This window comes from Sphaerodactylus townsendi, linkage group LG05 (genome assembly GCF_021028975.2).
Source record: "Sphaerodactylus townsendi isolate TG3544 linkage group LG05, MPM_Stown_v2.3, whole genome shotgun sequence".
NCBI lineage: Eukaryota > Metazoa > Chordata > Lepidosauria > Squamata > Sphaerodactylidae > Sphaerodactylus > Sphaerodactylus townsendi.
In genome coordinates, this window is record NC_059429.1 from 128531918 (window position 1) to 128552894 (window position 20977).

A 20977-nucleotide genomic window follows, 5' to 3' on the forward strand; every position below is an offset into this window, starting at 1 on the left:
ACCGGCGTGCGTGGCAGCCTGGCCCTGCGTGCATTCGTTTCCCGCCCGAGGACCGGCGTAGCGGCTGCGTCCTTGCCACAACCCCGCCCAGGAATGCCCCGCCCCCAGAATGCCCGGCCATGCCCCCATCGTGCCATGCCCAGCCCCATTGGCACTACGCCACAGTTTGAATCCCACCACCAAGGGAACCTGTTACTAAAATTTTTGGATCCCACCACTGGTTACAGCCCTCCTCTCCAATGCATCTTGTAAAATACATGGTATACATTTTTCATTCTGCCCTTCAATGTTTTCATTTTGACTGGGACCCCATCTCTTGCGCAGCTCCTATCCCCCATGTTCTTCTGTTTCTTGAGCATACATAAAAAATCGGTGTGGTTGGGTCAAAGTTGATTTATGGCAACCGCAGGGCCATGGAATTTTCAAAGCAAGAGATGAAACACTTCCTGGCAAGTCAGGGCTGTTCGACAGTGGAATGCACTGCCTCGGAGTGTGGTGGAGTCTCCTCCTTTGGAGGTTTTTAAAGAGAGGCTGGATGGCCATCTGTCAGGAGTGCTTTGATAGTGTGTGCCTTCGTGGCAGGGGGGTTGGATGGTCCTTGTGGTCATTTCCAACTCTTATGATTCTAGGAAAACACTTGACACCGCTGCCCGCTGAATAAAGAAAGGGTCAGCAGTGGCGTAGGAGGTTAAGAGCTCGTGTATCTAATCTGGAGGAACCAGGTTTGAATCCCAGCTCTGCCGCCTGAGCTGTGGAGGCTTATCTGGGGAATTCAGATTAGCCTGTGCACTCCCACACACGCCAGCTGGGTGACCTTGGGCTAGTCACAGCTTCTCGGAGCTCTCTTAGCCCCACCTACCTCACAGGGCGTTTGTTGTGAGGGGGGAAGGGCAAGGAGATTGTAAGCCCCTTTGAGTCTCCTGCAGGAGAGAAAGGGGGGATATAAATAAAAAACCCTCTTCTCTTCAACCTGGTTGAGCCTCTGAGTGTTCCCAGACTACACATTGCTGATAGGGGCTAAATTTTCCATCTCTAGAGCAAGGTTTTCTTAGCTCCTGCCTTCCCAGACACTGGGGATCTTAAAATTGACAGGTGGACTGGAAAGGCTGGATTTTAGATCCACTAATTCTGGGGAAAAAAAACCCAGAATCAGCAGTATGAGTGGGCCGCTGAGCTCTTGGAAACAGCCTCCCCCTTTTTTCTTGTTCTTTTCCTTTTTTTACTAATAAGTGGATCTGTATGGCACGAGGGAAAAATCTCCAGAGTATACTGGCGGGGGGAAAGCTATAGACGTCTAACTCAAAGAAACCAAGAACAAAGAAAATTTAATCAACGAGAATGTAGCAAGAAATTACTAGATTGATTAATGACGGGCAGCCTCATCCAAACTCAGGGGCAACGGGCAGCGGTGCCACCGTGCCACTCTCATAGAGATTGGTGTTTGGAATATGCTGCCACAGGAGGTGGTGAGGGCCACTAACCTGGATAGCTTTAAAAGGGGCTTGGACAGATTTATGGAGGAGAAGTCGATCTCTGGCTACCAATCTTGATCCTCCCTGATCTCAGATTGCAAATGCCTTAGCTGACCAGGTGCTCGGGAGCAGCAGCAGCAGAAGGCCATTGCTTTCACATCCTGCACGTGAGCTCCCAAAGGCACCTGGTGGGCCACTGCGAGTAGCAGAGAGCTGGACTAGATGGACTCTGGTCTGATCCAGCTGGCTTGTTCTTATGTTCTTATGAGATTTCCTGGCAGCATGGGCAGGCTTAACAAAACCTCCCTTCTGTCAGGAAGCCTCTGTTGGGCACAATAGACTTAAACCAAGTCGGCTGTCCTCTCCACCAGCGCAATGGGGCGAACGGCCAGGCGAGAGCCAATTATAGTCTGCTTCTCTAGCCACACCCCTGGGCCTCCCTTGCTACACCAGCAGCGGGGGCGCTGGCACTGCACCCCGGCCCCGAGGGGGACTGTGGCAGTCATGTGCCGGCTGTTTCGCCCCTCTGCCGGGGCAAATGTTCCAGGGTGGGAAAATCCGCCAGCATGGCCTCGCGCCTCTTCCACGGGTGGATTTGCCCCCCGCTTTGGAGGAGGCCGTAAGGGTGCTTCTATTCAGTTTACTAATTTATGTTCATTGATATGACTATGAAGTTTACACGATCATAAATGCAGATCTATTATAGATATAAAGGCATTATTATTCAAGTTGATTTAGGCTAGGGATTTCTCTCGAGTTAAGGAGTCAGAATTTATAGGTATTTCTTTCCTGCTATTGGCTGGCATCTTCAGAGGATCCTCTGAAGATGCCAGCCACAGATGCAGGCGAAACGTCAGGAGAGAATGCTGCTAGAACACGACCATACAGCCCGGAAACCACACAGCACCCAAGTGATTCCGGCCGTGGAAGCCTTCGACAATACATTCAAGTTAATGTTTGAAAATTCAATCCCTGAGTTCAGATGATATATACCAATTCCTAATTTAACACCAGAAATATATGTATTGTGTATTAATTTTTGCTCCCAAAGATGCGCTATGTCTTATTTTCAGGGGATGTCTTATTTTTCTGTGTTCTGTTTGTCGGGCATGCTTCCAAACAAAAACTTTGCTACGTCTTACTTTTGGGGGATGCCTTATATTTCGCACTTCAGCAAAACCTCTACTACGTCTTATTTTCCAGGGATGTCTTATATTCGGGGAAACGGTATGTTGCTAAAAATATGTGATTTCAACACGTTTCGAAAACTGCCTGGGGAATAGAATGCCTCTCCACAATTTCTAGGGGAAACAGGGTACACAAAGTGTTTTTATATTAACTTGTAATCCTATTTAGCATTTGGATGGTTGCCCTATTATGCTGTCACATTCTTCCCAAAAAGCGCACACATTGAAAATCCTCTGCCATAATCCTATTCATTGTTTAAAATAAAAATTAAAAAGCCCTCAATTGCTGCACTTACAATTATGCTGCAAATTATGGTTGTTACTAGTTTCAGAGACGGGGCAAACAATCATCTGCATAAAGGAAGGCTGAGCCAGTACAGCAAATCTAGAACATCTGGATGCTCTATAGCTGCCTCTTCTGCCTCCTCTTGGGAAAGGAAACACAGCTGGTCACCCAAGACCGAGGGGTCATAAAATCATAGATTTGGAAGATACCCCAAGAGCCATCAAGTCCAACCCCCTGCAAAGCGGGAACACATCATCAAAGCGCTCCTGACAGATGGCCATCCAGCCTCTCTTTAAAAACCTCGGGGCTTTCCCCACTGACAGAGTTGAACTGGTTTCTACCTAGGTTCACCTCAGTGAATCCCCACTGCCACCAAGCTCAACATTGTTTTGTCTCAGTTTCCCCCCCCCCCCTCTCAGAACTGCGACATCCTTGTCGCAGTTATGAACTATACTTTTCTGCCGGAACAAGGTCGATACCGCTTCGAAGTGGGGAAGCATCAAAACGACACCTCATCCGTTCACCCAATCACGAGCCGCTTTTGTGGCATGTGCAGAACGGGAGAGTCGTGGCGGGCAGAAAGCGCATGTAACTGTAAAAACTGTAAAAAGAAAAAAAAGAACGCTCCCATTTCTCGCCGTAACACAAGCGCCAATCACAATCAAGGAGTGAAACAAGCACCAAAATGATCCCGCCCACTTAGCTCGGTTCCAGGGGGCCAACTCAGTTGCTGTGGGGACAGCCTGGAATTGCCCTCCACTGAAGGGAACCGAGTCGACCTTAGCTCCCTTCTGTAGTGGGGAAAGCCCCCCCCCCCCCCAGACTCCACCACACTCCGAGGTGGTGCATTCCACTGCTGAACAGCCCTTACTGGCAGGAAGTTTTTCCTGATGTTTGGGTGGAATCTCTTTTCCTTCACCTTGAACCCATTCCTCCTGGTCCTAGTGTCTGGAGCGGCAGGAAACAAGCTTGCTCTCTCACCAACATGAACAAGCCACAGACAAGACCCGGGGCCAAATAATCTCCCTGCTTGGTCACTGCTAAATACATGAGACTGGGTGTGCTGTGTCAGGCCAATGGTCCTTTTAGCCCAGGGCTGTATTTTCCTACAGTGACCATCTGGATGATGCAGTTCCAATCCACCTCTTCCCTCTCCCTGGCAACTTGCATTCCAACTGACCCTTCCTCTTGCGGTGCCCAACATTTCTTTACCAAATATCAAGCCAACAGAAGAGAGTTTTAAGTAGCTTTATTGGCAGAGAAAGGGGAGCCGTCTCCACATGGGCAGACTCTGCCGAAAAAGTATATCCACAGCATGTTTATTCCCTTCTCCCGAATTTGCCACACCCTCTCTGTTCCCCCGTTGGCTAAGGATACTTAGAGTCACATCTTTTCGGTCCTCCTTTTTACATGGTCTTCCTTAATATGTGGCCCTTCCCATATTCTTCCTGTATATTCATTAATAATGCAGTTTGTCGTCAGAGCAGGAGGAGAAGTTAATATGTATTAGCCTATTAAGCATGCTCAGTAGGTACAATCTGATACAAGCCTTGCTATCCAGCTTAGTCACCCAGCGGTCTTATCCTGTCTTGACACAAGCATCCTCTCTTATGGCTCATCTAGTAGGAAACACATTTCTTGTTTATCACACTCTGAGCATGGAGGTCCTGAGCAGACATTGTGGCTGATAAATCCATGAGTGGATCTCGAGGCTTCGATTTTAAAAGGGTAGGGACAGAATGCAGCACGTGCAGAGGAAAGCAACGGGGTGCGATCAGGAAACTGGAAGCCAAGCCCTATATGGAATGCCTAAGGAGTCTGGGTATATTCAGTCTAGAGAAGAGGAGGGCGGGATGATTGCTCTCTAAGTATTTGGAAGGCTGTCACTTAGGCCCCTTTTGCACATGCAGAGTAATGCGCTTTCAAATCTTCCGTACATGCAGAATAATGCGCTTTCTAACCTTCCGTACATGCAGAATAATGCGCTTTCTAACCTTCCATACATACAGAATAATGCGCTTTCTAACCTTCCGTACATGCAGAATAATGCGCTTTCTAACCTTCCGTACATGCAGAATAATGCGCTTTCTAACCTTCCGTACATGCAGAATAATGCACTTTCAAGCCTTCCGTACATGCAGAATAATGCACTTTCAATGCGCTTTGCACTTGCTGTGCAGAATAGCAAAATCCGCTAGCAAACAGTTGTGAAAGTGGGTTCTAATCTGGAGAACCGGGTTTAATTCCCCACTCCTCCCCCCTAGCGGCAGAGGCTTATCTAGTGAACCAGATGTGTTTCCACACTCCTACATTCCTGCTCTGTGACCTTGGGCTAGTCACAGTTCTCTCTGAACTCTCAGCCCCACCTAGCTCGCAAGATGTCCGTTACGGGGAGAGGAAGAGAAAGGAGCTTGTAAGCCACCTTGAGTCTCCTTACAGGAGAGAAAAGTGGGGTATAAATCCAAACTCTTCTTCTTAATCTGGGGCCACCCAGTTCACGCATTGACATTTTCCTGTGTAGTGAGCGAGGAACATTAACGTTTTTTATATGCAGGGAGCTTCAATAAAGATTGCTGCTTGAGCAGGTCCTAATTCAAAGAGCCCCTTTCTTTCTGCCGGGCCTCTTCCCTGCTTGCCTCTGGCCAGAACACAGCAGGCTCCAGATTTGAGCTGTGAATGTACCAAGGACTGAAATGGTCCAGCCCACCTCCCCTCCCCTCCCCTGTTGGTAACCTGGGCTAATTCTCCGTCCCAAGCTCAGCCCCCCTGTACCTGCTTTCAAGCATGCCCTTTCTCTTTTAACCAGGAGATGCGGGTTTCTCTGGTGGTGGAGGGTACGGGAAGGGGAAGTTTGGAAGGGGAGGTTTGAAAAGGGGAAGGAGGGTTTTTTGGAACCGGGACGAAAGGAAAGAGACCTTTTGGGGGGGTTTTCTACCAAGCTTTTTGGGGTTTTCTGCCGAGGAGGATTTAATTGTGGAGACTATGGCTGGCTTCTCAAATTTGGGATTCCTTTTGCTTTTTCAAATGTTAGCCTCTTCCTGTGCTCAGGTAAGGCCCTTTTCTTACCTTCTGCTTTTCAAAGAGAAAGGTGGAAGATCTAGCAGTTGAATTTGACTCTGAAGTACCTTTATTGGCATACTGTACATCTAGCAGTTTACAACAGCTCTGTCTTCTGGAATTTTTAAGAAAATCTTTGTTCCCTTGTGCATAAATGTCCAAGAATTGGGGCTTCTGAGTAAATAGTGACCAAAAAGCAGTACATCTTCTAGTGATTAAGTAAAAAAGTGATCTATATTAACTACTTCCTTGTTGTCTACTCTGTTAAGTTAATTAAAGAATCAGAGTGGGAAATCTTTCTTTAATTGCGTTCTGCTGAATGGGCTGGTAATACTAAGTGTTCTTTTGTCGATTTTGGCTATAGATCGGCACGACGGTAGCAATTGAAGATGACTACTACCTATTCCTTCTGCGGTTTAGCTGGAGTTAGAGTTGTGTCCCAAGTCACAAGGCAGCATTGAGATTTTTCGTTTTTTCACCCAAACTATTATTTTCTTTCCAACTTGATTTACTGTAAATAAAAAGGGACACAAGAAGGGGGGGGGGGTTCAACTTCAAAGAGAGAGAAAAATTCTTAACATGAAAGCATTCAGTTTCTCGCTGAACAAAACCTTCTCTGTTCTGGGTTCTCACCCTCTCCGGAGGTGTGTTTTGAGTTTTTTTTTCTTCATCTTTCGCCACAGTTGGTCTATTTTGAAGTCTCGCGTCAAAGGGAAATCTTTTTGGTGAAGCCCTTTATGAAGTGAAAATCAGTTACTTTTTAACAAGCATTCCCACAAAAGTATTGATGACTGAATAACAGCGAATATCGTAGCAATTATTGCTTCTCAAAAAGAATTAAGACGCTTCCTTCAGCCCACTGCAGGAATCTGGAGACGTCTCTCGTCTGCCATGAGCAAACCTGGCCGTACAATGAAACTTTTGTCTTCCGAGCCCGGTTGCAAGTTACTCTCAAGGGTTTTTCCCTCCACGTAGATAAACATTTACTGCATTTCCCCCCCTTTGAGCAGAAATCCCAGACACTGCCCATATTCATGAAGCAGTCCCGTTTGTGTAGAGTTCTGTGTTAACCCTGCCCGTTAGAAATTCCTGTTTCTCCTACCGCCAGGTCTCCTAAAAATAGCATTGGTACATTGCTGTGCGTTTTTAGCAGCCCCTCTCTACAAAAGCACCATTCAGAGTAGCCTATGAGTGGTCAGAGACACAAAATCTGAGCATGATCTAGGGACGGATAAAAATGTACCGTTAAAAATGGTTTGACTTTGAGAGCGCTAAACTGTGCCATTTTTCCTACACTGTGCCCCGTTCTGTTCTATATAAGCGTGAGCATCCTGATCTATAAAGGAACCAGAGAAGTCTTAAACAGAACCTGCGGCTACTGAACCAGAAGTTTTGGAGTCAACGAAAGCAAGAGGGAATGGTTACCTAAAGATAAACGACAGGCACAAAGAAAATCAGCCCAGAAGAATAATCAGAGTGGTTGACTTAGGTCAGGGAGACCAACAATAGAATTCTAAACAAAACTGTACCTTTCTAAGTCCATTGAACTAAATGGGGGTAACTCTACTTAGAACCGCACTGTACAGCTCAATTCAGCCGAATGGGTAACTCTGGGGTAGTTGCTGTCTTTCAACCTAAAATAGCTCTAATTAATAATAAATAAATATGATAAAACATAAGGGGATAACACTGCGGTTGCCACCCTGAGCTATTTGAAGGAAGGATAAGAGCGTAAACTTATTTTTTGTTGTTGCTTGGGTGGTAGGTAGACATGGGTTTTCCCATTCCTGAGGTTAAAAGAGAGGGAATTATCGAAAACTGTGGATTGGGGAATGCATCTGGAGTGGGGAGGATGTTCCAGGGAATAAAAGCGACTTCCAAAATGAGTTATTTTGGAGAGATTGCTTCGAAAACACCAAAAATATGAAGAAAATGGAGGTGCCACAGGAGTTTTGATGAAGAATGATGATCTGTATCCTTCTATTCAGTTGGCCAAGTTCCACCCTATAGATCTAGACGTCCGTAGGTTGATGTGGGGATTTGGAAGTCCCTTCTCCTAGCTGAAATTTTGGGTGTGTTTCAGCGGTGCAAAGCCTCATTTTTCTTCTCCCTCACTTTGCAGAGGCCAGGACTACGAGGCCCTGTGGGACCGCCGGGACCCCCTGGATCAGCTGGCAAAGATGGCATAGATGTAAGTGTTGAGCAGCCGAGAGTTGGCCAGAGCTAGAGGAAGAAAGGGGTGGAGCCATGAGGGACAAATTTTATTGGATGGCTGAAAATACTAACGGTTGTACAGGGAAGGCCCAACCTTCTGTCCTGCTGAAGGGAATTATCACTGTTTCACTGTCTTTGGAGAAAATCTTGAAGAATCCTCCGGAAAGCTCAGAATATTTCATGTATTTCAGACATTAATTCTGACAAAGGCATCCAATCCAATTCACACTTTGTGTGAGAGGGGATACTCTTATGTCCCCTTGTAACGAACACTTTCTTCCACTGGATAAAATAAAAAAAGCAAGGTCTGACAAACCAAATCTGGAGTATTCGGCTTTCAAATGTGTTCATTTTAAAGAGTTTTGAATCTAGTTGATTTTAGCAGTTTACCTTTCAGTCGAGGGACATTCGGACTAGCCGGAAAGACATGTGGGAGTGGTTTGTCATTGCCTGCCTCCACATGGGCTGACAGAGTTCTGAGAGAACTGTGACTAGCCTGAGGTCACCCAGCAGCCTTCGTGTGGAGGAGTAGAGAATCAAGCCTGGTCCTCTAGATTTGAGACCGCTACTCATTACCACTAGCTTAGACACCTCCAAAGCTCAGGTCTTCTGAAAATATTTGTTTTTTGTTTGTTTGTTTGTTTGTTTGTTTGTTTGTTTGTTTACTTACTTACTTACTTACTTACTTACTTACTTACTTACTTACTTACTTACTTACTTACTTACTTACTTACTTACTTACAGGCCGCCTCATCCCCGAAGGGCTCGAGGCAGCTCACAACACGGCTGTTTCAACAGCAAATTGATACAACATAAAAATTAACCCATTAAAACTCAGCAGCAATTAATAACAATAAATAATTAAAACAGCAAGATTGTGTAATACATATACACATATACACAGGCGCCCGATCTAAAGGCCAAAAAAAGAGAAGAAGAAGAAAGAAGGAAGAAGGAAGAAGGAGAGGAGATAGGCAGGGCCCGAGATGGAATTAGGGCCCAACCAAGATGGTCCAGACAGGCAGCTTTGATTTCAGTTTCAGTGGGGGGCGGAGGAACCGCGGCCGGCCCCTCCAAAGGCCCGGTGGAATAGCTCTGTCTTACAGAGCTTTCCCCCCTCTTTCCTCATTTACCTCATGTAAAACCCCACTTGCCCCCAATGGTGAACCCAAAGTGGTTTGCAAGAGATGGACCAGGGACGTGGGGTGTGGGGTAGTAGTTAAGAGCGGTTGGACTCTAATCTGGAGATCCTGGTTTGATTCCCCACTCCTCCACCTGAGCTGCGGACCTCTTATCCGGTAAACCAAATTTCTGTCTCTACTTCTCCATTCCTGCTGGATGACCTTGGCCTAGTCACAGCTCTCTCCGAACTCTCTCAGCCCCACCAATCTCACAAGGGGTCTGTTGCGGGGAGAAGAAGGGAAGGAGTTTGTAGGCCACCTTGAGTCTCCTTACAGGAGAGAGAGGTGGAGTATAAATTCAAACTCTTCTTTTCCTATTTGTGACTTGCACTGAACCGAAAGATATTTATTTGAGCAAAAGACGCCACAGTGTGAAGGGGGGGAATAGGATGGTTGCAGAATAGCTTTTCAGGGATCAGATAGCAACATCAGTGGGGCTTTAGAAAGGAAACCAGGCAACTGTAGAGGTCAAGTACGTTTTTGAAAAGAACTTCCAGGTCAGTGGCAATTATTTTCAACCGCAAGTCTTGAACGAAAGCAAAATTCCACAGTGGCTCCCGGGAGTCAACATTAGGAGACGGCTCCTTCTAATGAGCCCGCTGTACTTTGCTGCTACTTTTGCTTTGATGCTGGATTTGCTTTATGACTTTCAACCCCCTAATTTGTTTTAATAAGTAGTCCTTTTTTAAAAAAAAAATCTAATGAGTTTGACATGACATGATGTAACAGGGTAATTGCTTCACTCCTAAGAATAGAAAGGGGCTTCTGTCATTCCGTCAATCAAATGACTGACTTATAGTATGTGTGTGTGTGTTTTTTAAAGTGCCAGTTTTTAAACTGCACCCTCCCCCACCCTTTTATAAGAGTTGGGTGCAGATATTCTGGAAATAAGTGAACTCCTCAGAACACGAACTTTTGCTGGAGGATACTAATTGTAACTCATTAGTCAGTGCTGGTAATGATTATGACCTCATTCATAAGATTCCCCTCTCCTTCTATGAAGTGCAAGAGATTTGGGTTGAGATAACCAAGAACTATGCAATTAGCCCCCAAAACCATCTGAAACCTTTTCTGGAATGTTTGTATTAAGTCCAATTTATACGCCTCCCCAATGCTATGGTATCCTGGATTTTCTTGAAAAATGTGGCTCTACTGGACTTAACTATGTGGTCAAAAGTTGCAGGAAGTAGAGCTGCTATCCTCTGGGGAGGGGACTAGCAGTGGTGTATCTGCCTAGGGACAAGGGGTACCCAGGGGCGTAATGCCCATTGGGCAAGGTGGGCAGCTGCCCAGGGCACCGCCTTGTGGGGGGCATCAAAATGCAGGGTTCGTTTTTGGGTATTTTTAGTGGTTTTCCATTTTTGGCCTGCAGGGTAGCCCCCATCTCCTTAGCAAAGAATGGGGGATGGGGCACCCCCTTTGAGGGTCCATAACTTTGGACCCCCTAAACCAAACTGCACCAAACTTGGGGGGTCCCATCAGGACAGTTTCCAGATGATACCCTGTAATTTTGGTGCCAATACATCCAAAAATTCACCCCCTGCAGGAACATCCCAGGAACATCCCAGGCTGGGGGGAGGGGCACATTTCTGAAGGCACACTCTCAAAACTTTCAGGGTATCATCAGGAGACTGCCCTGATGATACCCCCCAGGTTTGGTGCAGTTTGGTTCGGGGGGCAAAGTTATGGACCCTCAAAACTGTAGCCCTATCTCCTATTAGCTCCAACTGGAAACAATGGGGGATGGGGCACCCCCTTTGGGAGTCCATAACTTCGGACTCCTTGAACCAAACCTCACCAAAACTGGGGGGTAGCATAAAGACAGTCTCCTGATGATACACGGAAATTTTGGTGCTGATATGTCTAAAATGCACCCCCTGCAGGCACCAATGTCCTGGTGCAAAAAAATGTGGTTGTGGTGGAATGGCCACCCATGGGGGGCCATGCAACTCAGGTTTTGCCCAGGGCTATAGTTTGCCTCATTACGCCCCTGGGGGTACCCCTTGTCCCTGGGCACCACTCTTCTAGTCACGTGGGGGGTGCAAAATCGCCCCCCCATGACTAGGAAGTCCTGCTGTCTCATCGTTTTCGCGTGCCTCAACCCCATCCGAGGCACGCAAAAACGACGAGGCAGTAGGACTTCCTGCTGCTTCCAGGTGCCCTCGACTCCCCCCTCCCTTCCCCCCCTGCTGGCTGGGCCTCGGCCTCCCTTCCCCCCTGCAGTCCCGGCCTCAGAGACTTTCTTTTATAAGCACTGAGGCCGAGGGTGGGGCTTGGGGAGCAGGAAGTCCAGGGTGGGGTTGAGCCGGCAGGTCGAGTCTGTTGGGGGGAGGTGGGCCCCCTAGCCCTTGCCCATGTCCATGGTGACATGGGTGGGTTCTAGGACAGTGGGGGTGGAGCCTGGGGCATCAGGGGCAGAGCTAGGGTGGTGGGGGCAGAGGGGGGCGGCAGAGCTTGGGGGGCATCCTGGAGACAATTTGTCTCCAGGCACCATTTACCCCTGGTACGCTTCTGGGGACTAGAGATCTCCAAGAATTACAACTGATCTTTAGTTCCCCTGGAGAAAATGGCTGCTTTGGAGGGTGGACCAAGGCATTATACTCCAGGGCGTTGTGTGTTCCTGCATGGCAGGGCATTGGACTTGATGGCTCTTGCAGTCTCTTCCAACTCTATGATTCTATGATTCTACTTGGCTAAAGTCTCTCCCCTGCTCAAACCACACCTTCCACTGGCTCCACTCCCAAAATCTCCACGAATTTCCCAACTTTGAGTTGGCATCCCAAGCAGACCGCCTCCTATCCTACTTGGGGAAGGTGGCACTGTATGATTGCAATAATCTGAATCCACCCAGAGGTGTTGGCCACATCTGTGATGAAACCATGGTCAAGACGATGAGCTGCTGAATCTAAAGATGTATGTGTTATTAGGAAGCGGAACTGCAGAGGCGTGTTTTACCTACAAGGCAGAGTTGTGTATACTGCCATCTAGGGGTGCAAATAGGTATGGTCATATGTAAGGAATGTTTAACCAGTCATTGGCCTTTTCCGCATAAATCTCCTAAAATGTTTCTAAAACATTTTCAATTCCCCCTGCCTTTTGTCCACACTCCCCGCCTTGAAACAATTCCTGGTTGCCATTATGTGATTTTTCCCTTTTTTAAAAGCTAGTTGTAGAATTGCTGTTTCAATGCTTCACAGCCTCATCCTACGATTCATTGCACCTCATCTACTTTTTTAAAAAATAAAATTTAATGAAATGTTAAAAAGAAGAGGTGGTTTACACAGATATGTAACAAAAACTTATACCTTATTTGGTTACAATACTACACAAATATCTAACATTATAACTCTCATCTTGTACAACAAAATTAAAAGACTTCCTTGCTGTACTTCAGGAGTAATTTTCCTTTGATTATTCATTAACCCTTCCTTAATGGATAAGTTCTTTGATCAACTTCAATAGCATTGGTACATTCCTAAGTGCTTTATACATTTGTATTTAACCCTTTCAATCTATCTTTAAACTTAATTCTGAGATTAATTAATCTATTACATATCTATTTCCTAATTTCAAATATAAAAAGTGTTAATGTATATAAAAGAAACGTTCAAAATGGATTGTTATTCTTATTCTTATTTTTAAATTTAAAAATTTGTGTACATAAAATACATATATCAAACTATAACAAAATAGGACATTACGTTCTTAGGCGCATTTACTTACAGAGTGACAAAGATGCATCTCGTATACTCGATGCATCAAAGATTACCCCCCCCCCCAATTAAAATAAAATGATGAAATGATCTAATGAACAGGTGAGGGGGAATGGAGAGTGAGCTCACAAAAGGGGGAAGTCCGGAGATAACAGAGAGTCTTGTGAAACATTTGGCCAGCCGGGATAACATCGAAATTCTGCTATACTGAACATCTGGCTTCCCATGAGTGCAAGGAGGGGGGAGAACTTTTAATGCTGTCTGAAATCATGTAAAGGAGCAGCAGTGGCGTAGGAGGTTAAGAGCTCATGTATCTAATCTGGAGGAACTGGGTTTGATTCCCAGCTCTGCCGCCTGAGCTGTGGAGAATTCAGATTAGCCTGTGCACTCCCACACATGCCAGCTGGATGACCTTGGGCGAGTCACATCTTCTCAGAGCTCTCTCAGCCCCACCTACCTCACAGGGTGTTTGTTGTGAGGGGGGAAGGGCAAGGAGATTGTAAGCCCCTTTGAGTCTCCTACAGGAGAGAAAGGGGGGATATAAATCCAAACTCCTCCTCCTCCTCCTCCTCCTCCTCCTGTATTTGATCGTTGGACACCGCCCTGAGCCCTCAAGGGGAGGGCGGTATGCAAATTCAATTAAATAAATATAAATAAATAAATAAATAAATAAATAAATAAAGAGATACGCACAGCAAGTGAAAATGTTTTGAAAATGCCTCATCCTCAAGAATCGTTTTTAAATGGAATTCTTTTTAAATGTTTTGAAGCCGGAAATAAAATGTTTTGAGGTAAAAACAATGTGGAACTCCGTGGAGGAAACGTTTAATTTCCTCCCTCCAAACGTTTTAAATGATGGCGGAAAGGGTCATTGTGTTAAGAATCCCGGCGGGATTCCTGTCCTGTCATTGGGCGAGCGAGAGTTTAGGCTAGATGGTTCCAACTGACCCTTAAAGCTTGCATGCTTCTATCCTAAAATGACACTTCGTATACTTAGAGGAACAGGTTTTGCAAAGTAAATCTAAATAGATATTTTAAATAAATAAATAGTGCCAGAATACACTTTCAGGCGCTTGATCTTATTTTGAATTGCTCCCTAATTTCACACCTGGTTGCTGAATAATGCAGATTTTAAGTAAACGGTGTGAGGATGGACTCAGTAATAAGGTGCAATTTTTTGCCCCGGAAGCACAATCTCTACCCCCAACGAATCAAAAATCCAGGTCCTCCCAGTGTGATTGTATAAGGAGGGAGGAACACATCTGTTTTGGCATCCAACTATCATGAATCTCTAATGCAAGCCAAGCTTTCTGCTGATATCCATTACTGTGAATCGTCGGCAGAGTTGCCAAATACAGCTTTGGAAAGTCCTGAAGATCTGAGGGCAATGCTTTGGAAGAGCAGAGGCCCCTTCCGCACACGCAAAATAATGTGTTTTCAAACCACTTTCACAACTGTTTGCAAGTGGATTTTGCTATTCTGCACAGCTTCAAAGAGCACTGAAAGCAGTTTGAAAGTTCATTATTCTGCATGTGCGGAATGAGCCAGAGTTTGGGGAAGGGACATAGAGTTGTCAGTCAACCTTTATTACGGTCATAGACCGCCAGAAGGTAGATAAAATACAATACCTGCTCAAACGTGTTCTCATGAACCAAGCCTTTATTTACAAACATAGCCCTCCATTATAAAATGTGGATTCGGCCATGAAATGTCTTCCACGGAAGATTAACATGACCTTTTCCGGTGCTGTATTTTGCCACACTTTCTCCTGTTCATTTTGCAAAAGTGGATATCAAGGGTGGCTCCAGTAGCGAATTTCAGAACCAAGTAGAAAACCTCCTAAGCAGGGGTGGGATCAGCCTATTCGCACCTATTCGGTAGAACCGGTGGCTAATTTTTTGTCTAGTTCAGAGAACTGGTTGTAGTCCCACAAGTGAGTCCTTTCGGAACTGGTTGTTAAATTATTTGAATCCTACCGCTGCTCCTCAGACTTAACACACAGTAAAGAACATCTGCATTGCAGGGGGTTGGACTTGATGGCCCTTGGGGTCTCTTCCAACTCTATGATTCTATAGCTGATTCCGCATGGGCCAAAAACAGCAGTGTGAAAACGGTGTGAAAACGGTGTAAAAGGGTTTATACCAGTGATGGCGAACCTTTTTCCTGTGACCGAGTGCCCAAATTGCAACCCAAACCCCACTTATTTGTCGCAAAGTGCCAACACGGCAATTTAACCTGAATGCTGAGGTTTTAGTTTAGAAAAAACTGGTTGGCTCCCTCTTCCTCCGCCCCACCCGCTCAAGCAGGGGCCAGCCTCCAGCAAGTCCCGCACACACCGCTCTGTGTTTCTCTAGCATCTCTGCCTCCTCTACCCCCCCTCCCCGGGCAGCAGCCACCCGGAGCACAGGCACCAGGCCCTCCAGCCAAGTCCTCCCTGCTCACTGTGGTGCGCACATGTTGTGCTCAGTGGCCCAAGCCAGCCTAGATGTGGGTTGGGGGGAGATGATTTTATGCCTCCCACATGATGAACTCTGTGTGCACGTGCCCACAGAGAGGGCTCCGAGTGCCACCTCTGGCACCCATGCCACAGGTTCGCCATCACTGGTTTATACTGTTTTCAACACCATTTTCACAGTGCTGTTTTTGGCCCATGCGGAATCAGCCTATGATTCTATCGTTTGGGGTTTGGGGGAGATCTTGGACGTGTACATTCGGTGGGTGCCTAAGGTTGCCAACTTTGGGCTGGGAAATTGCTGCAGTTTTGGGGATAGAACCTGGAGAGGAGAAGCTTTAGGAAGGGGAGGGGATTCAATAGTGTATTACCCCTCAGAGGTCACCCTCCAAGGAAGCCATTTTCTCCAGGAGAACTGATCTCTGTGGTCTGGAGATCATTTGTAATTCCAGGAGACATTCAGGCTCCACCTACAGTTTAGCAGTCGTAGCACACGGATATTTTGTGAGGGGATTCATTTTCCAAGGTGTAAATACGGCTGCTGCATAAAGACTGAGGAACCTCACAAATAATTCTGGCATCTTTTCTTCTCTGTTTAGGGAGAACCCGGCCCACCAGGCCTGCCTGGCCCACCAGTAAGTATTTACCTTTTCTTTTTGTTTCTCTGAGGGGGTGAGCATTCCACAAGGAGTGAGCAGAAACAGATGCAAGAAAGACATGAGAAATTCTGGTCAGGAAGAAAAGCAAAAGACCACATTTGCCTGGGAAGAAAACCAACCCACGTGGTTTCTGGTTCTCTTGGAAGGATTTTTATGAGGAAGGATCCTGGGATGGGTCTGAGAATCTCAACCTTGCAAGCTGCAGTGTGGAGCCACAGGGATGTCCCCGAAAGGCATATGGGAAGACGTCATGAACTAGGAAATCCCATCCCCTTGGTGATTGGTGGTGGTTGACGAAACTGGTGTCATGAGGGGTTGCAGACTTTGGGCAACTCCATAGGGTTTTCAAGACAAGAAATAAACAGAGGTGGCTTAACATTGCCTCACTCTGGCCCCTTCCGCACATGCAGAATAATGCACTTTCAATCCACCTTTGCAATTGTTTGCAAGTGGATTTTGCTATTCTGCACAGTAAAATCCAGCTGCAAAGTGCATTGAAAGTGGATGGAAAGTGTGTTATTCTGCATGTGCGGAAGGGGCCTCTGTGTAGCAACCTGGGACTTCCTTGGTGATCTCGCATCTAAATGATAACCAGGAATGAACCTGCTCAGCTTCTGAGAACTGATGGTATCGGACTAGTCTATACTATCAAGGTCGGGGCAATCCCCTTGGAGGCCCTCCGTAGGCCAAGCTCAGGGGTGTCAAACTCATTTGTTATGAGGGCCGGATCCGCATCACCCCATATGTCCCTACTCGGCCTCTGCGTTCAGCAGAGGCCAATTTGCTGGTGGTCCCCGGCCCCTCAATGATGCGGCTGGCCTCCACACGGGCCAGGACTTTTACAGCGCTGGCCCCGGCCTGGTGGAACACCCTCCCACCAACTGTCCGGGCCCTGCGGGACCTTGGTGAGTTCCGCAGGGCCTGTAAGACTGTGTTGTTCCACCGGGCCTTTGGAGTGTCCAGCCCCGGATATGGTGCCCCCCCACTGCTCCTGCTTTGGCACTGGTACAACAGAGCTCCTCATATTGAGGGGCCTGCCGTCCCCCCCTTCTTGGGGTGAGTTTTTAAATTGAGCCTGGACGCCTCTTGTTTAACTTGCTAATTGTTAGCTGCTGTTTTTATGTATTTTAAGATGTTTTATTGACGGAGCCTATGTTTGTATTTTACTGGATTTGCTCCTTTTTATTGTTTATATATTATGTTGTTCACCGCCCGGAGCCCTTTGGGGATCGGGCGGTATAGAAATTGAATAAATAATAATAATAATAATAATAAATGTGACTTGGTCAGTCCAGTCTCAGGTGTGTGTATGGCAGGTGTGGCGAAACAGGCTTGCCTATGGCTTGCAGGCCCTATTTCGCCCTCTGACCTCTCCCAGAGTTGCCAACCTCTCCCTGGAGAGGGCTATCTTATTTCCAGGGTTCGCTGCCACCACCTGGTCAGTTTTTGGATTGTCCATTGGGAAGGACCAGGACTTCCCAGTTTCCTCTCCCGCTAGTGTGTCCAAAACGGGGGGAGCCCACGCGGTACAGAGAACGGTCCACTCCTGGAAAAGATTTAATAACAGAAGAATAATTTGGAGAGCTTTTCTGGCACAGCACCCCAAAGACAACAAGGAACACAAACGAAAGAACAGCAAACCGCAAGTCCTCTGGCCCTGTCGTTACCACATACCCTGCCTACTAGTTGTTGCCCAGCAGGGTAGGTCCTCGGCTTAGGTAGGTATTGCTTATGAGGAAGCTCCCATCACTGGGCCTAGCACATGGCCTGCAGGGAAATGGCCGCTCCCAGGCAGAGCCTTCCTCCTTCAAGAGACTGCCAGCCAAGAAGAACCCACCCACAGGGTCCTGGCTGGTTTTATCTCTCTTTTCTTCCCTCCCTTTTTTGGCTCCCCCTGATGTTGTTACCAGGCTCACTGCAGCTTCTGCCCACCCACTCTATGGTGCCTGGTTGGGGACAAAAGGAAGGGCGGGGGGGACATTTCTCTGCAGCAGGCTTGGCTGGCGCTGGGGGAGGGTGGCTTGAGAGGGTTTATCAGGACTACAAGTCAGCTGAGCCAACCCCCGCTCCCACAGTCTGGGCTTGCCAGGCCAAATCCGGAGGGGGGGGGCTGCCTCGTGGACCTGATAAACTCAAGGGGTTGAATCTGGCCCCCGGACCACATGTTTAACCCCCTGGCCCTACCTGTTCCAAAAACCCCGGAAGACAAATACCAGCCTGGCTTTTACAGACCAAAAATAAGATAATGCTAAGACAGGTAGAATTTAGATGGGGAATTGCAGTTGTACAAGTCTGAAAACATGTTTGCAGAGTGTAAAAAGCTTGCACTTGAGTGTGTTAACTCAATGCTATTCTATGCTGCAAAGCTCTACAGCTGATGATTTAAAGAAGTGTTAACCTCCTCTGTCCTATCGTCACATTATATCTCTGTGATTGTTATATTAACAGTGCCTGCCTGTTAATCTGGTTTAGGGCCTGAAAGGGGCGCCGGGGAAACCGGGAAAGGCAGGGGATGCAGGTTTACCTGGCCTCCCAGGGGTGGATGTAAGTATCTTTTTTTTTGCTGTTGTTGTTTGTGAGACAATTTCCCAGAGTGCATTGCTGCCCTTCCAAAGCTGTGTTCGTCAGAGAGGCTAAACTCATTTTCTGATGTCTGCAATTTGAAAGATAAAAAACTATATTGTTTGAGATGTTCCTTTGATTTTCAAAATGGTTTCCCCATCCCCTTAGAGTTTGAAAGGCAATCCTTCTCTGACTTTTTTTTCATCTCTGGCAAAGTGTCTTAATTATTCCCTGAAGCACCTAACTGGGGCTTTTATACTTTTGGAGTAGGGAGAATGTAAGCACTTACTGGAAATGCTAATCTTAGTGGGATTGGGATGGGACCTGAAACTGACGTGTAGAAATGTCAAAATGAAGAAATGGTCAACTATAGGCCAGAGTCTAAGGTCGTTTCCCCACTTACCATGACCACCCTTTGCTGTGCGCTACTCTCCCGAAGCTGCGTCATTTCCTGGCGACTCCTGGTGCTTCCCCCCCTAACTTCCCAAGACTCTCAAGCGCCGGGTCATCAAAGTGCTCGCTTTGAGGAGGCGCCAGGGAATGACGATGCACTGAGGGGCTGAGCCGAGCGGCTGGCGTCAGGAGGCGGCCTAGCGTTGTCGCCGCCCCTGTAGTGGGGAGTGCCCAGGGACCCCGCGCTACTTGGCGACAGTAGCGAGCAGCAGATGGTAAGTGGGAAAACGACCTAACTTGAAAAATCCATCCAGTTTGTTTGTTTGAAACATTTGTACACCTTCTGTCAACCTGGAACCTTCTTTCCAACGTCTAGCAAAGGCATATTACAGACTATACTCACTTGATTTTAAAGTAATTGCCGAAAAATATAAAGTTATGAAATTAACCACAAAATACAACAGGAAAATTCAGCAATGCCGTAGCAGTCTGTCCGTCATCAGCGAATGGCTGGACGGAAGATGGATTGGAATTGTGTCAGCCAAAGGTCCGGGTGCATAGGAATGTTTATATTTAATACCTAACGATGCAGAAAACAGGGATGGTGAAGGTTGATGGTTGCTAGGCAGTTCCCACTGTTGTCAGAGAGACAGGAGGACAAGTAAGTTGTGAGCCTCCCTGTGCAGCAGGACTTCTGCTAGGGATGAAAGTAAAGTAGGGTTGCCAGCAGTGGCGTATCTGCAGAAGGACATGGGGGGTCAATTGACCTTGGGCACCACCCATTAGATCATGTGGGGGGTGCCTGGCCTGGCCCTACCAGGCTTCCCGGGACAGCTGCCACCCTCCTCCACCAGCTAAGATAAGTGGGCCATTGGGGGGGGATGCTGGGCAGGGGGGGGCAAGCGCCATTTCCCCCCGGTATGTCTCTGTTTGCCAGGCAAAGCTTGGCAAGAAGCACGAGTCCAGGGGGACATGGGCATGGAAGGGCATCATCAAGTGATGCTGTGGTATCACTTTTGAAGGAAAGTCAAAAGTGACATCACACCTCTCTAGAAATGGCAGGAAATTCTATGGTAAACGCATATTTTTCCATCCATTCCGAGAGATAACTTGCCCCACTTCCCTGTCTCCCCAGAAGTGATGTAATGCTCTCATGGGTGTCTGCAGTGGCGTAGGAGGTTAAGAGCTCGTGTATCTAATCTGGAGGAACCGGGTTTGATTCCCAGCTCTGCCACCTGAGCTGTGGAGGCTTATCTGGGGAATTCAGATTAGCCTGTACACTCCCACACATGCCACCTGGGTGACCTTGGGCTAGTCACAGCTCTTCTGAGTTCTCTCAGCCCCACCCACCTCACAGGGTGTTTGTTGTGAGGGGGGAAGGGCAAGGAGATTGTCAGCCCCTTTGAGTCTCCTGCAGGAGAGAAAGGGGGGATATAAATCCAAACTCTTCTTCTGCTGCTGCTGCTGCCCCCATGTCTCGGCCGCCATTGGTCTTCTGTTGGCTGGATGGCAGGGCCTGGCGACCCTACCTCGCAATAATAATAGCAAAGTAGTCTGGTTTAAAATAATAAGCCCACAATGAATTCTATTCTTGCACCCTTTCTTTATGTATTTCTCAAATTTCTTATTCGCCCCTCCCAGAACTGGCTCGGGGTGATTTACCAATCGAACAATGGTACAATAAAACTGTCTCGGCATGTCTAGACCGGTAAAATTAAAAGCCAAGTAGTGGTCTAAAATTTATAATATAATTAGTTCAATTATAATTAAAACAGTCTAATTAAAAAATTAATAATTATTT

At 47.0% G+C, this 20977-nt stretch overlaps 1 protein-coding gene across 1 annotated transcript in view; it reads left to right on the plus strand.

The window, feature by feature from the left end:
- Positions 1-5773: 5773 nt before the first annotated feature.
- Positions 5774-20977, plus strand: part of COL9A3 (collagen type IX alpha 3 chain) — a 60392-nt gene continuing 45188 nt past the window's right edge. The window contains exons 1-4 of the mRNA XM_048497916.1: positions 5774-5993; positions 8125-8193; positions 16162-16197; positions 18694-18765. Coding sequence (XP_048353873.1) covers positions 5928-5993; positions 8125-8193; positions 16162-16197; positions 18694-18765 — 243 coding nt within the window. The 5' untranslated portion in view covers positions 5774-5927. The remainder of the gene's footprint in view (positions 5994-8124; positions 8194-16161; positions 16198-18693; positions 18766-20977) is intronic.